Source organism: Sciurus carolinensis, chromosome 4 (assembly GCF_902686445.1).
Source record: "Sciurus carolinensis chromosome 4, mSciCar1.2, whole genome shotgun sequence".
Lineage (NCBI taxonomy): Eukaryota > Metazoa > Chordata > Mammalia > Rodentia > Sciuridae > Sciurus > Sciurus carolinensis.
The window spans coordinates 50,278,618-50,295,078 of NC_062216.1; the positions used below are offsets into that span (position 1 = coordinate 50,278,618).

General features: G+C 34.1%; 1 protein-coding gene across 7 annotated transcripts in view; it reads right to left on the minus strand.

Annotated features, from left to right (window-relative positions):
• Window positions 1–16,461, minus strand: part of Hook3 (hook microtubule tethering protein 3) — a 159,905-nt gene that overhangs the window by 64,866 nt on the left and 78,578 nt on the right. For all 7 annotated transcript variants that reach the window (XR_007108464.1, XR_007108465.1, XM_047550945.1 and 4 more), the window contains exons 10-13: window positions 14,223–14,363; window positions 12,318–12,519; window positions 3,137–3,247; window positions 2,339–2,426 (exon numbers count right to left, since the gene is read on the minus strand). Coding sequence is in view for 5 of the 7 variants with exons in the window: in XM_047550945.1 (XP_047406901.1) it covers window positions 2,339–2,426; window positions 3,137–3,247; window positions 12,318–12,519; window positions 14,223–14,363 (542 nt within the window). In the remaining 2 variants the exon portion in view is untranslated. The remainder of the gene's footprint in view (window positions 1–2,338; window positions 2,427–3,136; window positions 3,248–12,317; window positions 12,520–14,222; window positions 14,364–16,461) is intronic.

Genomic DNA, 16,461 nt, shown 5'->3' on the forward strand with positions numbered 1-16,461 from the left:
AGATTTCTTTTTTTTTTTTTTTTTTTTGGTTCCGGGGATCAAATCCAGGGGCACTTAACCACTAAGCCACAATGCCAGCCCTTTAAAAATATATATATATATTGAGACAGGACCTCACTAAGTTGCTGAGGCTGGCTTTGAACTTGCAATCCTGCTGCCTCAGCCCAAGCTACAGGTGTGTGCCACTGTGCCCACCAAATCTGTTGTTTTTTTTTTTAAATCCTCCTTTTCCATCTTAGAGGTTTTCTATCTCATTCTTTTGCCAGACTGCACTCACTAGAACCTCTCACACCATGCTAAATAAAAGTGATAAGAGTGAACATCCTTGCCTCATTTGAGGGGAAAAACATTCAGTTTCTCATCATTAAGTATGAGGTTAGCCATAGGTTTTTCCCGGGTACCCTCTAACTAGGCTGAGTAAGTTTCATTCTATTCCAAGTTTGCTGAGGGAGTTATCAAGAACATTGTCACCTACTTTTCTAACTTACTGATGTGACACACACATCTCTCAGGCATATACAAGATATACCTTATTCCTTTTAATGGCTCTACAGTATACGGCCAAATGAGAATGCCATTCCTACAATGCTGAAATTTTAGGTTGTTTCTAAACTTCACTATTAGAAATAATGTTTTAATTCATTAAATTTTTAGAGCAAAATTGTTAGGTCAAAGGATATGAACATAAAGAAGGTTAAAATACATAGGCTTTTAAGCAGCAAACAGAAAACTATAAGAGTATACATGATGACACAGGAGCTGAGACTAAAAGGGTTAAGGTTCAGATTAGGGACAAAATTTTGGAAAAACTCAAGGAGAACTGATTAGAGACACATGAAAGAACTGCCATGCAAGCAATGAAGATTCAATTATAATAAGAAATGATGAGTTTTTGGTGAAAATAATCAAGAAAGATATAATTTTCTTTAGTTGGTTTTCGTAATTTGGAATGTGGGAGGAATCTTTAGGCTGCCTAAAGTTTGACAAGCTTGGACTAAAAACAGGTCAAGAAGATAAGGGAAGGAAGTAGTAGGGAGAAAATGGTTAAAATAGTTGATAGGCAGGCTAGATAAGTTGAAAAAAGGAGGCCAGATGAGAGAGTTAGTTAAGAGAGACTACAGCAGGTTAGAAGGTAAAGAGAATAAAGTAGATATACAGGTTTTTAGAAGGAACAGAATTAAGAATAAGGGTAGTCACAGGAAAATAAAAATTCCCATTTCAGGTAACTAAGCAGGCAAGGAGGGACTGGTTATTAGGGTGGGAGTGAACAAACCAAAGCCATTCAAGTTATCAATCTTCCACAGTCCCCCACTGTCAGAATGAGAGCAGTGGTAGAGTGAGTTGAGTGTTGATCCTCTCATAAGAGAAAAAAATAGATTTTGGAGAAAAGTTCCTTAATGGATTAAAATCCACTCAACTTTTCTCAGGTGAGGGAAAACAAACAAAAAACACAGACTCAGAATGTTTGCTATACTTTTAAACAGAACATGGGAAGTTTTTTGGAGTAAGTTTCCAGGTTAACAAAGATGACTTCCACATTATGTACGACCATAAGAATGGGATCCTAATTAGAATGAGTTGTACTCCATGTATGTATACTATGTCAAAATATCCTCTACAGTCATGTATATCTAAAAACAGTAACAACCAAAGAAACCAATCTGGAAAGACTACATACTAGGTGATTCCAACTCTATGATATTGTATAAAATAAACCTATGGAGACAGTAAAAAGATCAGTAAGACTAGTGGTTTACCCAGGGTTATTGGGCACTGAATAGGGGGGAGTGCAGAGACTAAATTTCAAAGCAGTGGAAATACGATGTATGATAATATAACGGTGGATACATCATTATATATTTATTCAGTCCCATAAGAATTAACCCTAACGTGCACTATGTCCTCCTGGTGATAAAAATGTATGTTCATCAACTGAAACCAATGTACCACACTCTGGTGGGGGATGTTGCTAATGAGAGAGGTTATGTATGTTTGTGGGCACAAGAATCTATGGGAAACATGTGCCTTCTTTTTGCTTTTATTGTGAACCTAAAAGTACTCTAAATATAAAGTCTTTTTTAAAGGTATGAAGAAAAAAAAAAAAAAGAAATGCTTTTGACCTAATAAAACTCAAATGCCGGCAAACTGCTTTAAACATTGGCAAGTAAATCTGGTCCCACAACTATAGCCTATTTTCCATAAGCCTGGGTTAGAGTTAAAAACTCTGTATCAATTTTATTGCCTCTAACCAATTTTTATTTTCATCTTAAAGTGAACCTAATATTTTTACTAATCATCAGAAATAAATCATCTTGTTTGGATTACCAATATGTTTTACCTTGAGTGGTAAGCTGTCCTTCCTGAGCCTGTACACAACGAAGCTCTTCAATGGTTTCCTTTAGAGAATCCCTTTCTGTTCTTAATCTCTGGAAGGATATATAAACAAGGAAGGTTAGCTTTAAGCTTTATGAATCTATTTATTAGTGGTCTTTGCCTTACCTAATAAAATGATAAACAACAGTGAACCAGACATACTTTACATTATGGTCTTTTATGGAAAGTTCATAGAAAGATAAAAAGATTAAAACAAATTTTTTTCATTTAATAATACTGAATGTCTACTATTGCAAGGCAATATGCAACACAGTTAAACATAAGAAACAGAGCTACCTACTTCATCCTTAACTATAAGGAACTAACTTCTTAACATTCTTTTCATTAAACATAAAAGATCAAAGAATAAAGACCAGGTATTCATAAACCAAGAAAAGTGAAAATATCTTTAAAAGATTCAAAACATACTGAAAAATAAATGTCCTATAAATCAATCACATAGAAAGCAGAAAAACTACACAAATTTATAGAAAGAGCAAAACACTTTAAGAGGCAACAGTGGTAGAAAAGATAAATATATATTAAAGAAATTAATATGGAAATAAAATAATTCATCTTTTATTTTAGATCTATTTCCAAAACAAATGGAATCTTTTGAATCTTTTGTAATTTAAACATAAAGAGAATCTCTAATTTTTAAATTCATGAACAGAAGGAATTAATGTAGTCAAAACATGAATTAAAGATCAGGGTCTTAATTTTATCAGTGGTCAAAATCAAAGTGCCTAATATATATACTTACATCCTTTTCCTTTTGAAGACTATCAACTTTTTCTTTTAGCCGCTTATATTCAAAGTCTAATTTATCTGCTTTCTTTGATTCTTCAGATAATCTATTTTGAAGTTCTACTACCTGATACAGAAAGATACCATTAATTTTTATTACTTGAAACATTAGAAATTATCATTATTGGGGCTAAAGGTGTAGCTTAGTGGTAGAGCATATGCTTAGCATGTGTGGGGCTCTGGGTTTGATCCCCAGACACCAAACCCCTCTCCCATAAAAAGAAAAAATCATTTTCTTTCTCCAGGTCTATGAAAAACCCCGTCCCTATGAATATGCAAATGAATGCATATGACCCAGCAGCTGAATACAATGGAGAAAACCAGAAACAAGAATCAATGGAGAAAACCAGAAACAAGAATCAGCCAAGATACTGCAGATTCCCAAATCAGATTTAGACTAACACTGTTCAAAATTATAAAAGAATCCACAGGATTTTCATTTCCAGCAATACAGCTAACCAGAAGTCTAAAACCCATTATGTATTGAGGGAAAAATAAAAAATAAAGAAATAAAAAAATAAAAAAAAAAAACAAAACAAAACCCCACCACCAAAGAAAAAGAAAAAAGAAAGAAATGTTGGGGTGGGTATCCAATCACATAGCTAAGCTAAAGTGGGAATTCATGTAGAAGTTGCCAGTACCAGTTCAAAAGGAGTTAAGTAGTTATTAACTGCTTTGTGCTCTAAAAGGTAGTGAGGCAGTAAAAAGGTGGGCTAGAACAAAAATTCTTCAGCTGGCAAGATAAATCATGTACTTTGGATTTTAAAAAGTATAACTTGTAAATCTGCAACCACAGCCAGTTAACAGACAATTATGTTTGAATTTTTACTCTTTGCCTTATCTGGGAAAAGCTAAAGTAAGCAATTAAAGTGACAGAAGAGGAAGTCCAGCTACAGGTAAATGGCATTTTATTCAGTGAAGTAATAGGAGAAATTTTTCAAAATCTTAGCAATGATGTGGACAACCAGGTACTAGAGGTATTTAGAACCCCAAATAAACACGACCAGAAAAGAAACTTTTCATGACTTATTATAGATGAACTGCCAAAAGATCAGAACAAAGAAAGAATATTAAAAACTGTAAGAGAAGCACCAAGACACCTATAAATGCAAATCCATCAGAACAAGAGATTTCTCAGCAGAAATTCTAAGGGTCAGGAAGACATGGAATCGTGTATTTCAAACCCTGAAGAATATAAGATTACTGTATTCAGCAAGGATAGCCTTCAAAATCGACAAGGAAGCAAACACTTTTTAAGATAAGCATTAACTAGAAGAATTCAAGACCACTAAACCAGCATCACAGAAGATCCTCAAAGGAATCCTACAACCAGATGAGGAAGCAAGATAAACATAATCAAAAGAGCAAAGGAGAAGTGGGACAGAATCAAACATGATTATTTCAGTAAACCTCTAAGACAAATAAGAGATTCAAAACATCTGAAACAACAATAGCAAAAGAGCAAGAACTGGTAATTTGCCTTACAATAACAACCCTGAATGTAAACGATCTAAATTATCCAATGCAAAGAGGCAGACTAGCTGAATGAATTAAAACGCAAGACCCAACTGTTTGAAACTCACAAAGGCATATACAGGCTGAAAGTAAAGATGGAGAGGGATAATCCAAATCAAATGCAATCCTAAAGCAAGCATAGTAGCTTTAGGATTCATCTGACAAAATAAACTAAGCCAAAATTGATCAGAAAAAAGCAAGATCACAATATACTGATAAGGGTACAATCAGTCAAGAAAAATATAATGACTGTAAAGGTATATGCACTGAACACTGGCGCATCCTATTTAAAAAAAAATTACAAGACACAAAGGGGTAGAGAGGTCCCAATATAATAGTGCATGACTTCAATGACTTTACTACCCCATTTTCATCAATGGATAGGCCATCCAGGCAAAAAAATGAGCAAAGAAACATCATAATTAAATTACACTATAGATCACACAGACTTAACAGCCATCTACAGAATATTCCATCTAATAGCTATAGGATACACATATTTTTCATCAGCACACAGAGCATTTTTCAAAACAGATTTTAGGCATAAAGCAAGTCCTAACAAATATACACATACACTCACACAAATAAAATAATTTCTTACATCTTTATCACATCACAACAGAATGAAACAGAAAATAGAATCAAGAGAAACTTCAGGAATTATATAAACACATGGATACAGAATACTATACTTTTGGATAACTGGGGAGAAATTTTAAAATTCCTAGAATCAAATGATAATGGACACCCAACCTACCAGAACACATGGGATATAGTAAAAGCAGTTACATAAGGGCAGCTTATAGCTATAAATACTTAAATTAGTAAAACAGAGATCTAAGATATAATCTAATGATGCCTCAGAATAATAAGGGGGAAAAAAATCACCCAAATCAGTAGAAGGAAAGAAATAGTAAGAATCAGCAGAAATAAAAGAGAGACTAAAAGAAAAATATGAATGATCAATGAAGCAAAGAGTTGGCTAGTTGAGAAGATAAACGGTACTGACAAACGCTTAACCAAACTAACCAAAAAAAGAGAGAAGACCCAAACAAATAAAAGTTGAGACAAAAAACTGGGATATTACAATGGATTATGCTAAAATCCATAGGATCATGAGGTAATACTTTGAAAACTTGCATTGCCAATAAATCAGAAAATTCAGAAGAAACAATTTATAGATATATTTGATTTATCAAACTTGAACAAGAAAATATAAAAAATCTAAATAGACAAGTAATAGGCAGTGAAATTGAAGCAGTAATAAAAAAGCCTTCCAACAAAGAAAAGCCCAGGACAAGATGTATATTCACTGCTGAATTTTACCAGACTTTTAAAGAAAAACTAATTCCAAAAAATAAAATCTGTATTAAGGATAAAAAAAAGGAAAGGAAAGGAAAGGAAAGAAAAAAGAAAAGAAAAGAAAAGAAAAACTAATTCTAAAGCTTCTTAAAACTATTCCATAAGATAGAAAGGAAAGGAACTCTGGAACTCATTCTATAAATGTTCCAGTATTACAAAACCTGATAAGAACACACACACCTATACACAAAGAAAATTATAGGCCAATATCCTTGATAAATATGGATGCAAAAATCCTCAATAAAATACTTTCAAAGTGAATTCAACATCACATTAAAAATATCCTAGAGCATGACCCAGTTGATTTCATTTCAGGGATGCAAGATTTGTTCAACATACACAAATCAATAAATGTAATACAAACATAAACATAATCAAGGATAAAAATCACATAATCATTTCTATAAGATGCAGAAAAATCCTTTGACAAATTTCAACATTCCTGGCCTGGGATTGTCGCTCAGTGGTAGGGTGCTTGCCTTGCATGTGTGAGGCACTGGGTTCCATTCTCAGCACCATATAAATAAATAAAATAAAGGTATTATGGCCATCTACAACTAAAAACAAAAAATTAAAATTCAACATCCCTTCATGATAAAAACCCCAAATAAATGAGGTATAGAAGGATCATTCCTCAACATAATAAAGGCTGTCATATGACAAACCAATAGCCAATATCACACTTAATGGGGAAAAACTGAAAGCATTTCTCTAAAACCAGGAACAAGACAGGGCATTCACTCTTACCACCCTTAGTCAACACAGTACTGGAAACTTTATTCTGTGTGTGTAGTACTGGGGATTACACTCAGGGGTAATCTACCATTGAGCTACATCGCCAGCCCTTCTTAATTTTTTAAATTTTGAGACAGGGTCTCAAAGTTGCTAAGACTGTCCTTGAGCTTCCCATCCTTCTGCCTCAGCCTTCGGAGTTGATAGAATTAGAGGTGTTTACCAACCATGGGCAGTACTTGTACTGTGAACTTCAGCAAGACCAATTAGACCAGAGAAACAAATAAAATGAATGCAACCATCCCTGTCTGCAGAAGATAATGACTGTACCTAGAAAACCCTAAGGAATTCACCAGAAGTTTCTGATAAATTCAGCAAAGAAGCAGGATACAAAATTGACATGGAGTTGGTAGCCTTCCCGGACATCAATGATGAATTCACTGAGAAATTAAAAGAAAGAAATTAAAAGGAAAAAAATTGAGAAAACAACCCTATTTACAATAGCCCCAAATAAAATAAAATACCTATGAATAAACCTAACCATGGAGGGGAAGACCTCTAACAAGGAAAAAATTATAAAATACTGAAGAAAGAAATTGGAGGACACACTGAAAAAGGAAATACCTCTCCTTTCATGGACTGAGAGAATTATTACTGGTAAAATGGCCATACTACAGGAAGCGATGGACAGATTCAATGCAATATCCATCAAATTACCAATGACATTCTTCACAGAACTAGAAAAAACAATCCTAAAATTCACATGGAAGCACAAAAGACCCCAAATACACCCCAAATACACGAGCAAATCCTAAACAAAAAGAACAATGCTAGTGAAATCACCATACTGACTTCATAATATAACAGAGCTATTGTATCAAAAACAGTGACCTGTTGGTGACTGAAAAACTAGATCTCTATCTCTTAACCTATTCAAAAATCAATTCAAATGGATCAAAGACCCATATGTAAGACTTGAAACTCTAAAAATGTTAGAAGAAAACAGGTAAAACGCTTGAAGATATTATTATAGGCAATGATTTTCTGAACAGGACTCTAACAGCTCAGGAAATAGTAGCAAGAATTAACAAATGGGATTATATCAAATGAAAAAACTTCTGCACAGCAAAGCAAACAATCAACAGAGTAAAGCAACTACCTACAGAAAGGAAGAAAATCTTTGCCAACTGTTCATCTAACATAGGATTAATATCCAGAATATATGAAGAACTCAAAAAAATTTAACACAAACAAGTTAGTCCAATCAACAAATGGGCAAATGAGCTGAACAGACATTTTTCAAAAGAAGTACAAATGGTTCAAAAATACATGAAATATTCAAAACATTTAGTTATCAGGAAAATGCAAATCGAAACTATACTGAGCGCTGGGGTTGTAGCTCAATGGTGGAGCACTTGCCTCACACATGAGGCAATCCTCAGCACCGCAAAAAAATAAATAAGGATATTGTGTTCATCTACAACTAAAAAATGTTTAAAAAAATGACAATGAGACACCATCTTACTCTAGACAGAACGGTTATTATCAAGGAAAAAATAATAAAAAAAAACAACAAGAAATGTGAGTGAGGATGTGGGGAAAAGGAATCCTTATATGCTGTTGGTGGAAAAGTAAATTAGTGTAACCACTAAAAATTTCACAAAATAACTAAAAACAGAAGAACCATATAACATTCCCAGGGTCTACATCACTCCTAGGTAAATACTCAGAATAATAAAAGTCAGCATACAATAGAGATATCTCCGTAGTCATGATTATGATGGCACTATTAACAATAGCCAAGTGAATAAAAAAAAAATATGGTATATACACACATTGGAGTGTTATTCAGCCATAGAGGAAAATAAAATCATGTCATTTGCAGGAAAACAGACCAAACTGGAGATCAGCAAGTTAAGTGAAACAAGCCAAACTCAAAGATAAGTATTCCATGGTTTTTTTCATATGTGGAATCTAGAGGAAAAAGAGATGACATGAACATAGAAGGGGGACTATTAGAGAAGGAGGAAGATACTAGGAGAAGGGAGGAAAAGAGGGTAATGGGAAAAGTATATACAATCAAAGTATATTACATGCATATATGAAAATGTTACAATGTAACCCATAATTTAGCCTTGTGCAGTGGCACACACCTATAATCCAGTGACCTGGGAGGCTGAGTCAGGAGGACTGCAAATCTTGAGATCAGCCTCAGCAACTTAGCAAGACTCTGTCTCCAAAAAAAAAAAAAAAAAAAGGCTGGGGATGTAACTCAGTGCAAAAAAGCCACTGGGTTAAGTCTCCAGTTCCAGAAGAAGAAAGAAAAAATAAAGAGACCCATTATTTTGTATAGTTAAAATATGCCAATAATTATAATTAAAAACAGCACTCTGGACATAATAAAAAAAAATATGAAATGGTTTCCCACTACTATTTCTTTTACATAAAGTTGTATTAAAGGCCAATTATGCTGATAAAGGAGAAAAAAAGGGTATGGAGTATAAAGAAACAAAACGAATTTGTTCACTATATCATCTTTAATGTGATATTATCATAAGTAATATGAGAATTTTGCAAGGCCAGTATAAATCAGCAACAAATGGAAAATGATATCTTCCATTAACTAACTACATTTATACAAACAACCAAAACCATAAATACCTATGACTAAATATAGCAAAATATGTGCATGATCTTTAGAACATGATAAAACTTAAATTGAAAGATGCTGAAGACCTAAATAAATGGAAAGAGAGATATATTCATAGATAGGAATACTTTCTGTCACAAAGATGTCAGTTCTTTCCAAATCAATCAACTGACTCAATGGAATTTCAATCCCAAGGGTTTTTGAATTAAAGAAAACAAAGGTCCAAGAATAGACAGTTTTGAAAAAGAACAGATAAGAGAGTCTTCTCTACCAAACATCAAAATTACTAAAAAGCTACAAAAATTAGACAGTGTAGTAGTAGCATGGAAATAAACAAATAGACCAAGAGAACAGAAGAGAGTGCCAGAAATAAACCCATATGCAAAATGAAAACTTTAAATATGTAAGATAGAACTGTTGGTCACTGGGGAAGAATGGACCACTACATATCCACACACACAAAAATATTAAATGGATTCCTTCTCACACCCTAGGAAAAAATTCCAAATGGATTATAAATCTAAATATGCAAAACAAACTTTAAATCTTTGTAATGAAAATAAGAGATTGGACTTCCATCCTTATACAGAAAATAATTTCTTAAGATAAAAAATATAAGTCATAAAGAAAAAGATATTTAAAGCTCATTACATTAAAAAAGGACTCTTAAAAAATACTGACAAGTCAGATATCTGTAGGAAATTAACAATGAAAATAAAGTAATGAAAAATTAATATAAAGAACATATGAAAAGTTTTATAAATCACAGGAGGATTGTAAGTTTGAAGCCAACTGCAGCAACTCAGTGAGACCCTTTCTTAAAATAAAAAATAAAAATGGCTGAGGATGAAGCTCAGTGCAAAGTATCCCTGAGATCAATCCCTAGCACCAGAAAATTTAAAAAGTTAAATGAGTAAGAAAAAGAATTAAATATTTAAAACGGGTAAAAGATAAAAATAGGCAATTCCAAAAGAAATATGGTCAGTTCAAATATTTGTCATCTGCCTAATGCCAAGTATAATCATAAGGAGACACGAATTTATATTCATCCAATCAAAATTTAAAGTTTGACAACACTGTATGTTGGTGATGAGGTAGAGCAAAGGAATCCATATGAACTTTTTGCTGGTAATATAATCACTTCGAAGAACATTTTGGAATATCTATTACATTGATGCTGCTCTACGAAATTCCATAAAGCTGGGCATGGTGGTGCATGCTTATAATCCCAGATATTAGGGTGTCTGAGGCAGGAAGATCCCAAGTTTGAGGCTGGCCCCAGCAACTTAATGAGACCCTAAACAACTTAGCAAGACCCTGTCTCAAAATAAGAATTAAAATGGGCTGGGGATGTGGCTCAGTGGTTATGTGTTCCTAGGTTCAACCCCTGGCATCAGAACAAAAAAAAAAAAAAGAAAAAAAAAAAACTTATAAAGCTATGGAACCTCTACATGTGCACAAAGGCAGACATGATCAGTATGGTTCATAGTGGCATTTCTTTGTGTGTGTGTGTGCGTGTGTGTGTGTATAAAAGTGACAACATATGTCCTTCAAATGGAAAGTGGATAAACTGGGTAGGATAGTACATGCCTGTAGTCCCAGTAGCTCGGGAGGCTGAGGTGGGAGGATCGTGAGTTCAAAGCCAGCCTCAGCAATGGTGAGGCACTAAGTAACTCAGTGAGACCCTATCTTTAAATAAAACACAAAATAGGGCTGGGGATGTGGCTCAGTGGTTGAGTGCCCCTGAGTTCAATTCCCAATACCAAAAAAAACAAAACAAAAAAAAAAACAAAAAAAGTAAAGTGGATAAATTTTGGAATAGTCACTCAATGGAATACTATACAGCAATAACAATGAACAGTATAAAGCTATGCTTATCAACATGTGTGAATCCCATAAATATACTGAGGAGAAAAAAAAAGTCAAATAAAGAAGAGCATTTTCTTTTTTTGGTACTGGGCTTTGAAGCCAGGAGTACTCTACTACTGAGTTACACCCCTAGCCCTTTTAATTTTGCATCCTGAAATAGGGTCTTGCTAAGTTGCCAAGGCTGGCCTTGAACCTATGATCCTTCTGCTTTAGTCTCCCAGGTAGGTGGGATTATAGGTGTGCCATGGTGCCCTTACAGAAGAGTATTTTCACTGAATCATTTATTTAGTTTTGGAAACTGTACAAATGTAATAAATTTTGAGAAATAAACAGATATGTAGCAAAAATATAAAAAGATGCATGGAATGAAAACCACAAAACAGTAGCTACTGTAACAAGGGATAAAGTGCTATAATTTTAAGCATGTATTTACTATATTGTACTTTTGCTGTTTTTTTTTTCTTTTTTTGGTACCAGGGATTGAACCCACAGGTGCTTAACTGGCACACATCCCCAGCACCTTTATATTTTATTTTGAGATAGTGTCTTACATAGTTGCTTAGGGCTTTGCCAAGTTGCTGAGGCTGGCTTTGCACTTGGGATCCTTCTGCCTCAGCCTCCAGAGACTCTGGGATTAGAGGCATATGCCACTGCACCTACCTTAAGACGGTCTCACTGTGTTACCTAGGCTGCCCTCAAATGATTCTCCTGCATCAGCCTCCTTAGTAGTTGGGACTACAGAAGCAAACCATCACACCTAGCCCTATTGTGTATGTCTTAAGTATTTCATATTAAATTATAAAAATTACAAAGAGGGGGTAAATTGCTTTAGAGACCAGTCAAAATCCTCTGGATAAGAATTATGTTCAAAGTTCTTTAAATATGAATAAATATAATAAGGAAAAGGTTAAAAACTATAAAAACAAAGTCAGTGGTTTTGATAAACTATGTGTCCTAGAAGAGAGCTTGTTTAAAACCATCATGAGGAAAGTTGTTTCTGTTCTTTTACCTGTCTTTTATATGTCTCAAGTTGACTTCGTGCTGCATTGGCCTTTCTTAACTCTTCCTCTAGACTGACAGTATTCTGCATGTACATAGTATTCTTCTCTTCTAAGAGTTTAACCTGCCGCCTCAAATCACCAAGGTCTTCCAGCTTCTTTTTATAAGATTCCACTTGACCTTCTAGTTTAGATACTTTATCAGAAGAATGTCTAGAATAAGATGGAAATTAAAAATCAGAAAAATACACACAGCTGTAAAGCTCTTTAGACAATGTTAAACCAAGAAAGATCATCAGGCGTTATCAGGCAACAACACATTCTAATGAAATTATGACACCAAAAGTGATTTCAGGATAATTTTTTGCTCAGATTTTTTTAAATGATCAAAATTACAGAAAAATATGCTGTCGAGAATGTTATATAATTCAGGGAGAGCAGCAGGGGGCAGCTACCAAAATCACATTTGTGCAATAGTGAAGTAAGTTGTGAAGCATGAGTCATGAATGATCATAGGAAAGAGGTTTCAGTGGAAAAGATAGTAGATAGACAGTGGCAAATTATGGGGACTGAAGAGAGAATGTAATTTATGTGTATATATGTGTGTGGGTGTGTGTCTGTGTGTGTGGTGGTGGGGAATGAACCCAAGGTCTCATGCATACTAGGCTGAGTGTTGCAATACTGAACTATGATCCCAGCTGAGAGAATCAATTTTTCTTATGTAATTTTAGTTTTGGAAGAAAGGTGAGAATAGTAAATCTTTCTCTTTTTTTTTGCAGTACTGGGGATTGAACTCAGGGCCTTGTGCTTGCGAGGCAAGCACTCTACCAGCTGAGTTGGTAAATCTTTCTTTTTAAGATTAAAGAGAACTGCAAGTGTGTGTGTGTGTGGTGTGTGTGTGTGAAGAAGGGAGATTCAAGATGCAGAGAAATGATAATTGATATAACACAGACCCTGCATAGGCATGAAGGTTTGAGACTGACATGCTGGAAAATGAATTAGTGCTGGGCAGGAGGAAGAATACACTCAAAAGGCAACAGACAGAGGGCATGGAGAGTTCAACAGTTCATGGTCTCTTTTTTTCTGAGCAGTAGGAGACAAGGTCATTTAACTAAAGCATGAAAGAGGCATGGGGGCTGGCAAGCAGGTGAAAAGAGTTATAAAAACTAACAACTATGAGAGAAATGGGATACAGGGTTAAGTACTGGTGGATAGCAGAATGGTGGGCCAGGAGTAAGAAACTTTTTTCCCAAATTACTGCAGATATAACAAGTGAAGAGTAAAGACCATTAATTTATAGTCAGACAAAACGATATCACTATGTAATTTTCTCTGTTCATTCTCAGTATTCAAAGAACTGAAGTAGAAAACAAAAATGACTAGAATAATGATTCAACAAAGGACTGAAGATGATGCAAGAAATAAAATGGCAGATCACAAAGGTGGCAGGTGGTGAGGTACCAATAAGAGAATAATTGAAGTGAACATGAAAGTATCTAGCAAGGAAATGAAGACTTCCAACATGTGCCAGCATCTAAGAAAAAGGAGGGCTCAGAATTAAAGAACAGGAGTAACAAGAAGAAATGTTTCAAAGCTATACAAGTGCAAAATGATGGTCAGATTAATTTGTACTTAACACTCATATAGGACTGATTTGCCAGAGTGCATTTCAAGGGATTACAAATATAAGCTCATTTAATTACTCATATAAATCTGAAGTAGGTAAGTATATTATTTCCATTTTATAGTGGAGAAAATACAGAGGTTATATAGACATTAAATAAGTGGGCAGCTATAGGATATGACACAGATGGTATGACTCTTAAAACATACTGCTTGTGTACTAAGAGAACCTGGAGTTTGTTACAAACTGACAGAAGTGATGGGTCTGAAATTCCATAGCAAAGACTGTTTACCTAAGAACATCTATTTCATCTTTTAGAGACTGAGCTTCATCTGCCAAAGTGGTTAATTCATCATTCTGTTGCCGAAGTTCAGAGATTTCCTTTTCCAACTCTTCACAGCGTATTCGATAATCATCTTTGGCTGCTTCTAGTCTGTAATTAGAACAAAACAGATCAAAAAAGCACTATCTACTGTCTCATAATTCTCTTTGGAATGCTATAAGAAGATAAAAATATAAAACATGAGAATAAACTCTTCTTGAACATATCCCTGACTTTTGTGGCTAAAAGCTGTTTTCCTAAATCGTACCTATCATGAAAGCTGATTACACTGTTTAGGCTTGAAAAAAGTGACAACTTGTGGCCATTCCATTCCACTGTCAGAAAGCTAGACATCAAGGAATGTTTCCCCCAAATACTGGGTCTTATACTTAGGCATCCTAGGCAACCACTCTACCACTGAGTCACACTCCTACCTCTAAGGTTTTATCTTTTAATTATGAAATTAATATATGTTTCTTGCTGAAATTTTGCAAAATACAGAAATGCAAAGAAAATAAATAACACATATGAATCCAGATACCTACTGTCTAACATTTTGGGGGCACATCCTTGATTCTGATTTCTGTTCACATTTTCCCCAAAAAAAATCATTAATACTATTTTTACTTGTAATTATGTAGACTTGCTTACTTAACATACATCCTTTCTTTGATTTATAATGCTCTTTGTCTCTCCTGCTGCAAGTATTTTATGCAATTAGTGACTTTTAAATTTATGTATTTAAAAATTAAGGGCAGAAGTCTTAATTTTTATGCATCTCAACTGATTGGAAATTTCACAATTTCTACTTTTGGTGTATGCTTAGAAAGTTTTTTTCTTTTAACCCTAAATTTTCTGTTAGTACTTCTAATGGTTTCATTTCTAACATTAAAGTTTTAAATTCATTTTGCATATGATGCAATGTTGGAATCTAACTTTTGCCAAAATACCTATGCCAAGTCATTAACAATCTATACTTACCCTATTGATTAGAAAATGTTATCTTTATCATACCATACATTTTTATATATTTAGATCTTCATTTGTGTCACTGGTGTATGTTTACTATACCTCTTGTTAGCTAAGAAAGATTGGACAAACATGTCTGGCTTTACAAGGATATTTAGCAACTTTTTGCGGTGCTAGTGATCGAACCCAGGGCTTTGTGCTTGCAAGGCAAGCACTCTACCAACTGAGCTATCTCCCCAGCCCCTAAATATAATTTCCTTAACAATGAAAATATAATTTCCCTAAACTATAACTGCAAAATTAGTCCCAATTTAGAAACAAAAGGATAAAGTTATACTTTACTATTCATGGATTTTGTTTTAGGAGTTCAAGATAAAGGTCAAGATAAACATTTTGGTTTTAGGACCCCTTCATATTCTTAGAATTACTGAGAACCCTAAAGAACCTTTAATTAGGGGCTGGGGCTATAGCTTAGTAGTAGAGCAGTACTTGCCTAGCATGTATGAGGCACTGGGTTCAATCCTCTGTACCACATAAAAATAATTAAATAAAGGTATTGTGTCCACCTACAACTAAAAATATTTTTTAAAAAAGAAACTTTAATTATGTAAGTTTTATCTACTGCTTTTAAATTTACTTAGTTCAATTGAAAATAACAGTAATAAACCATTATGTTAATATAAAAAACATTGTTTAGAAAAAAATTACTTTTATGAAACAAAAAAATGGAAGGTTGGAACTATTTCTATAACTGAAATTCTAATATATGGTTTAACAGAAGATAGCTGGGTTCTAATAACTATTTCTAAAATCATCCGTTGTGATGTTTTTCACTGAAGTATATGAGGAGAATTCAGTCTTACACAAATATATGGTCAGAAAAGAGAGAGCCTATGCATTCTAAAAATAGTCTCAAAGAACCTTCAGGGTCCTCAGATCACATTTTGAATTGCTAATAAAACCTACAAGGAATGGATTGTTTTAAAGGTTTCCAAAAGGACTAAGGAAAGCTTTTTATTTTCTGTTAGCCAAAAAAAGAAGAAGAAAAAATCCAGAAATATCTCATTTAGAATAAGGAAGGACAGTAAATATGTTACTAAATTGAGCTACTTGGAAAATAAAAATCAAATTAATGTTTAAGCCAGGTGGGGTTGCACATGCCCATAATCCCAGTGGTTCAGGAGGCTGAGGCAGGAGGATGGCAAGTTCAAGACCAGTCTCAGCAATTTAGTAATGCCCT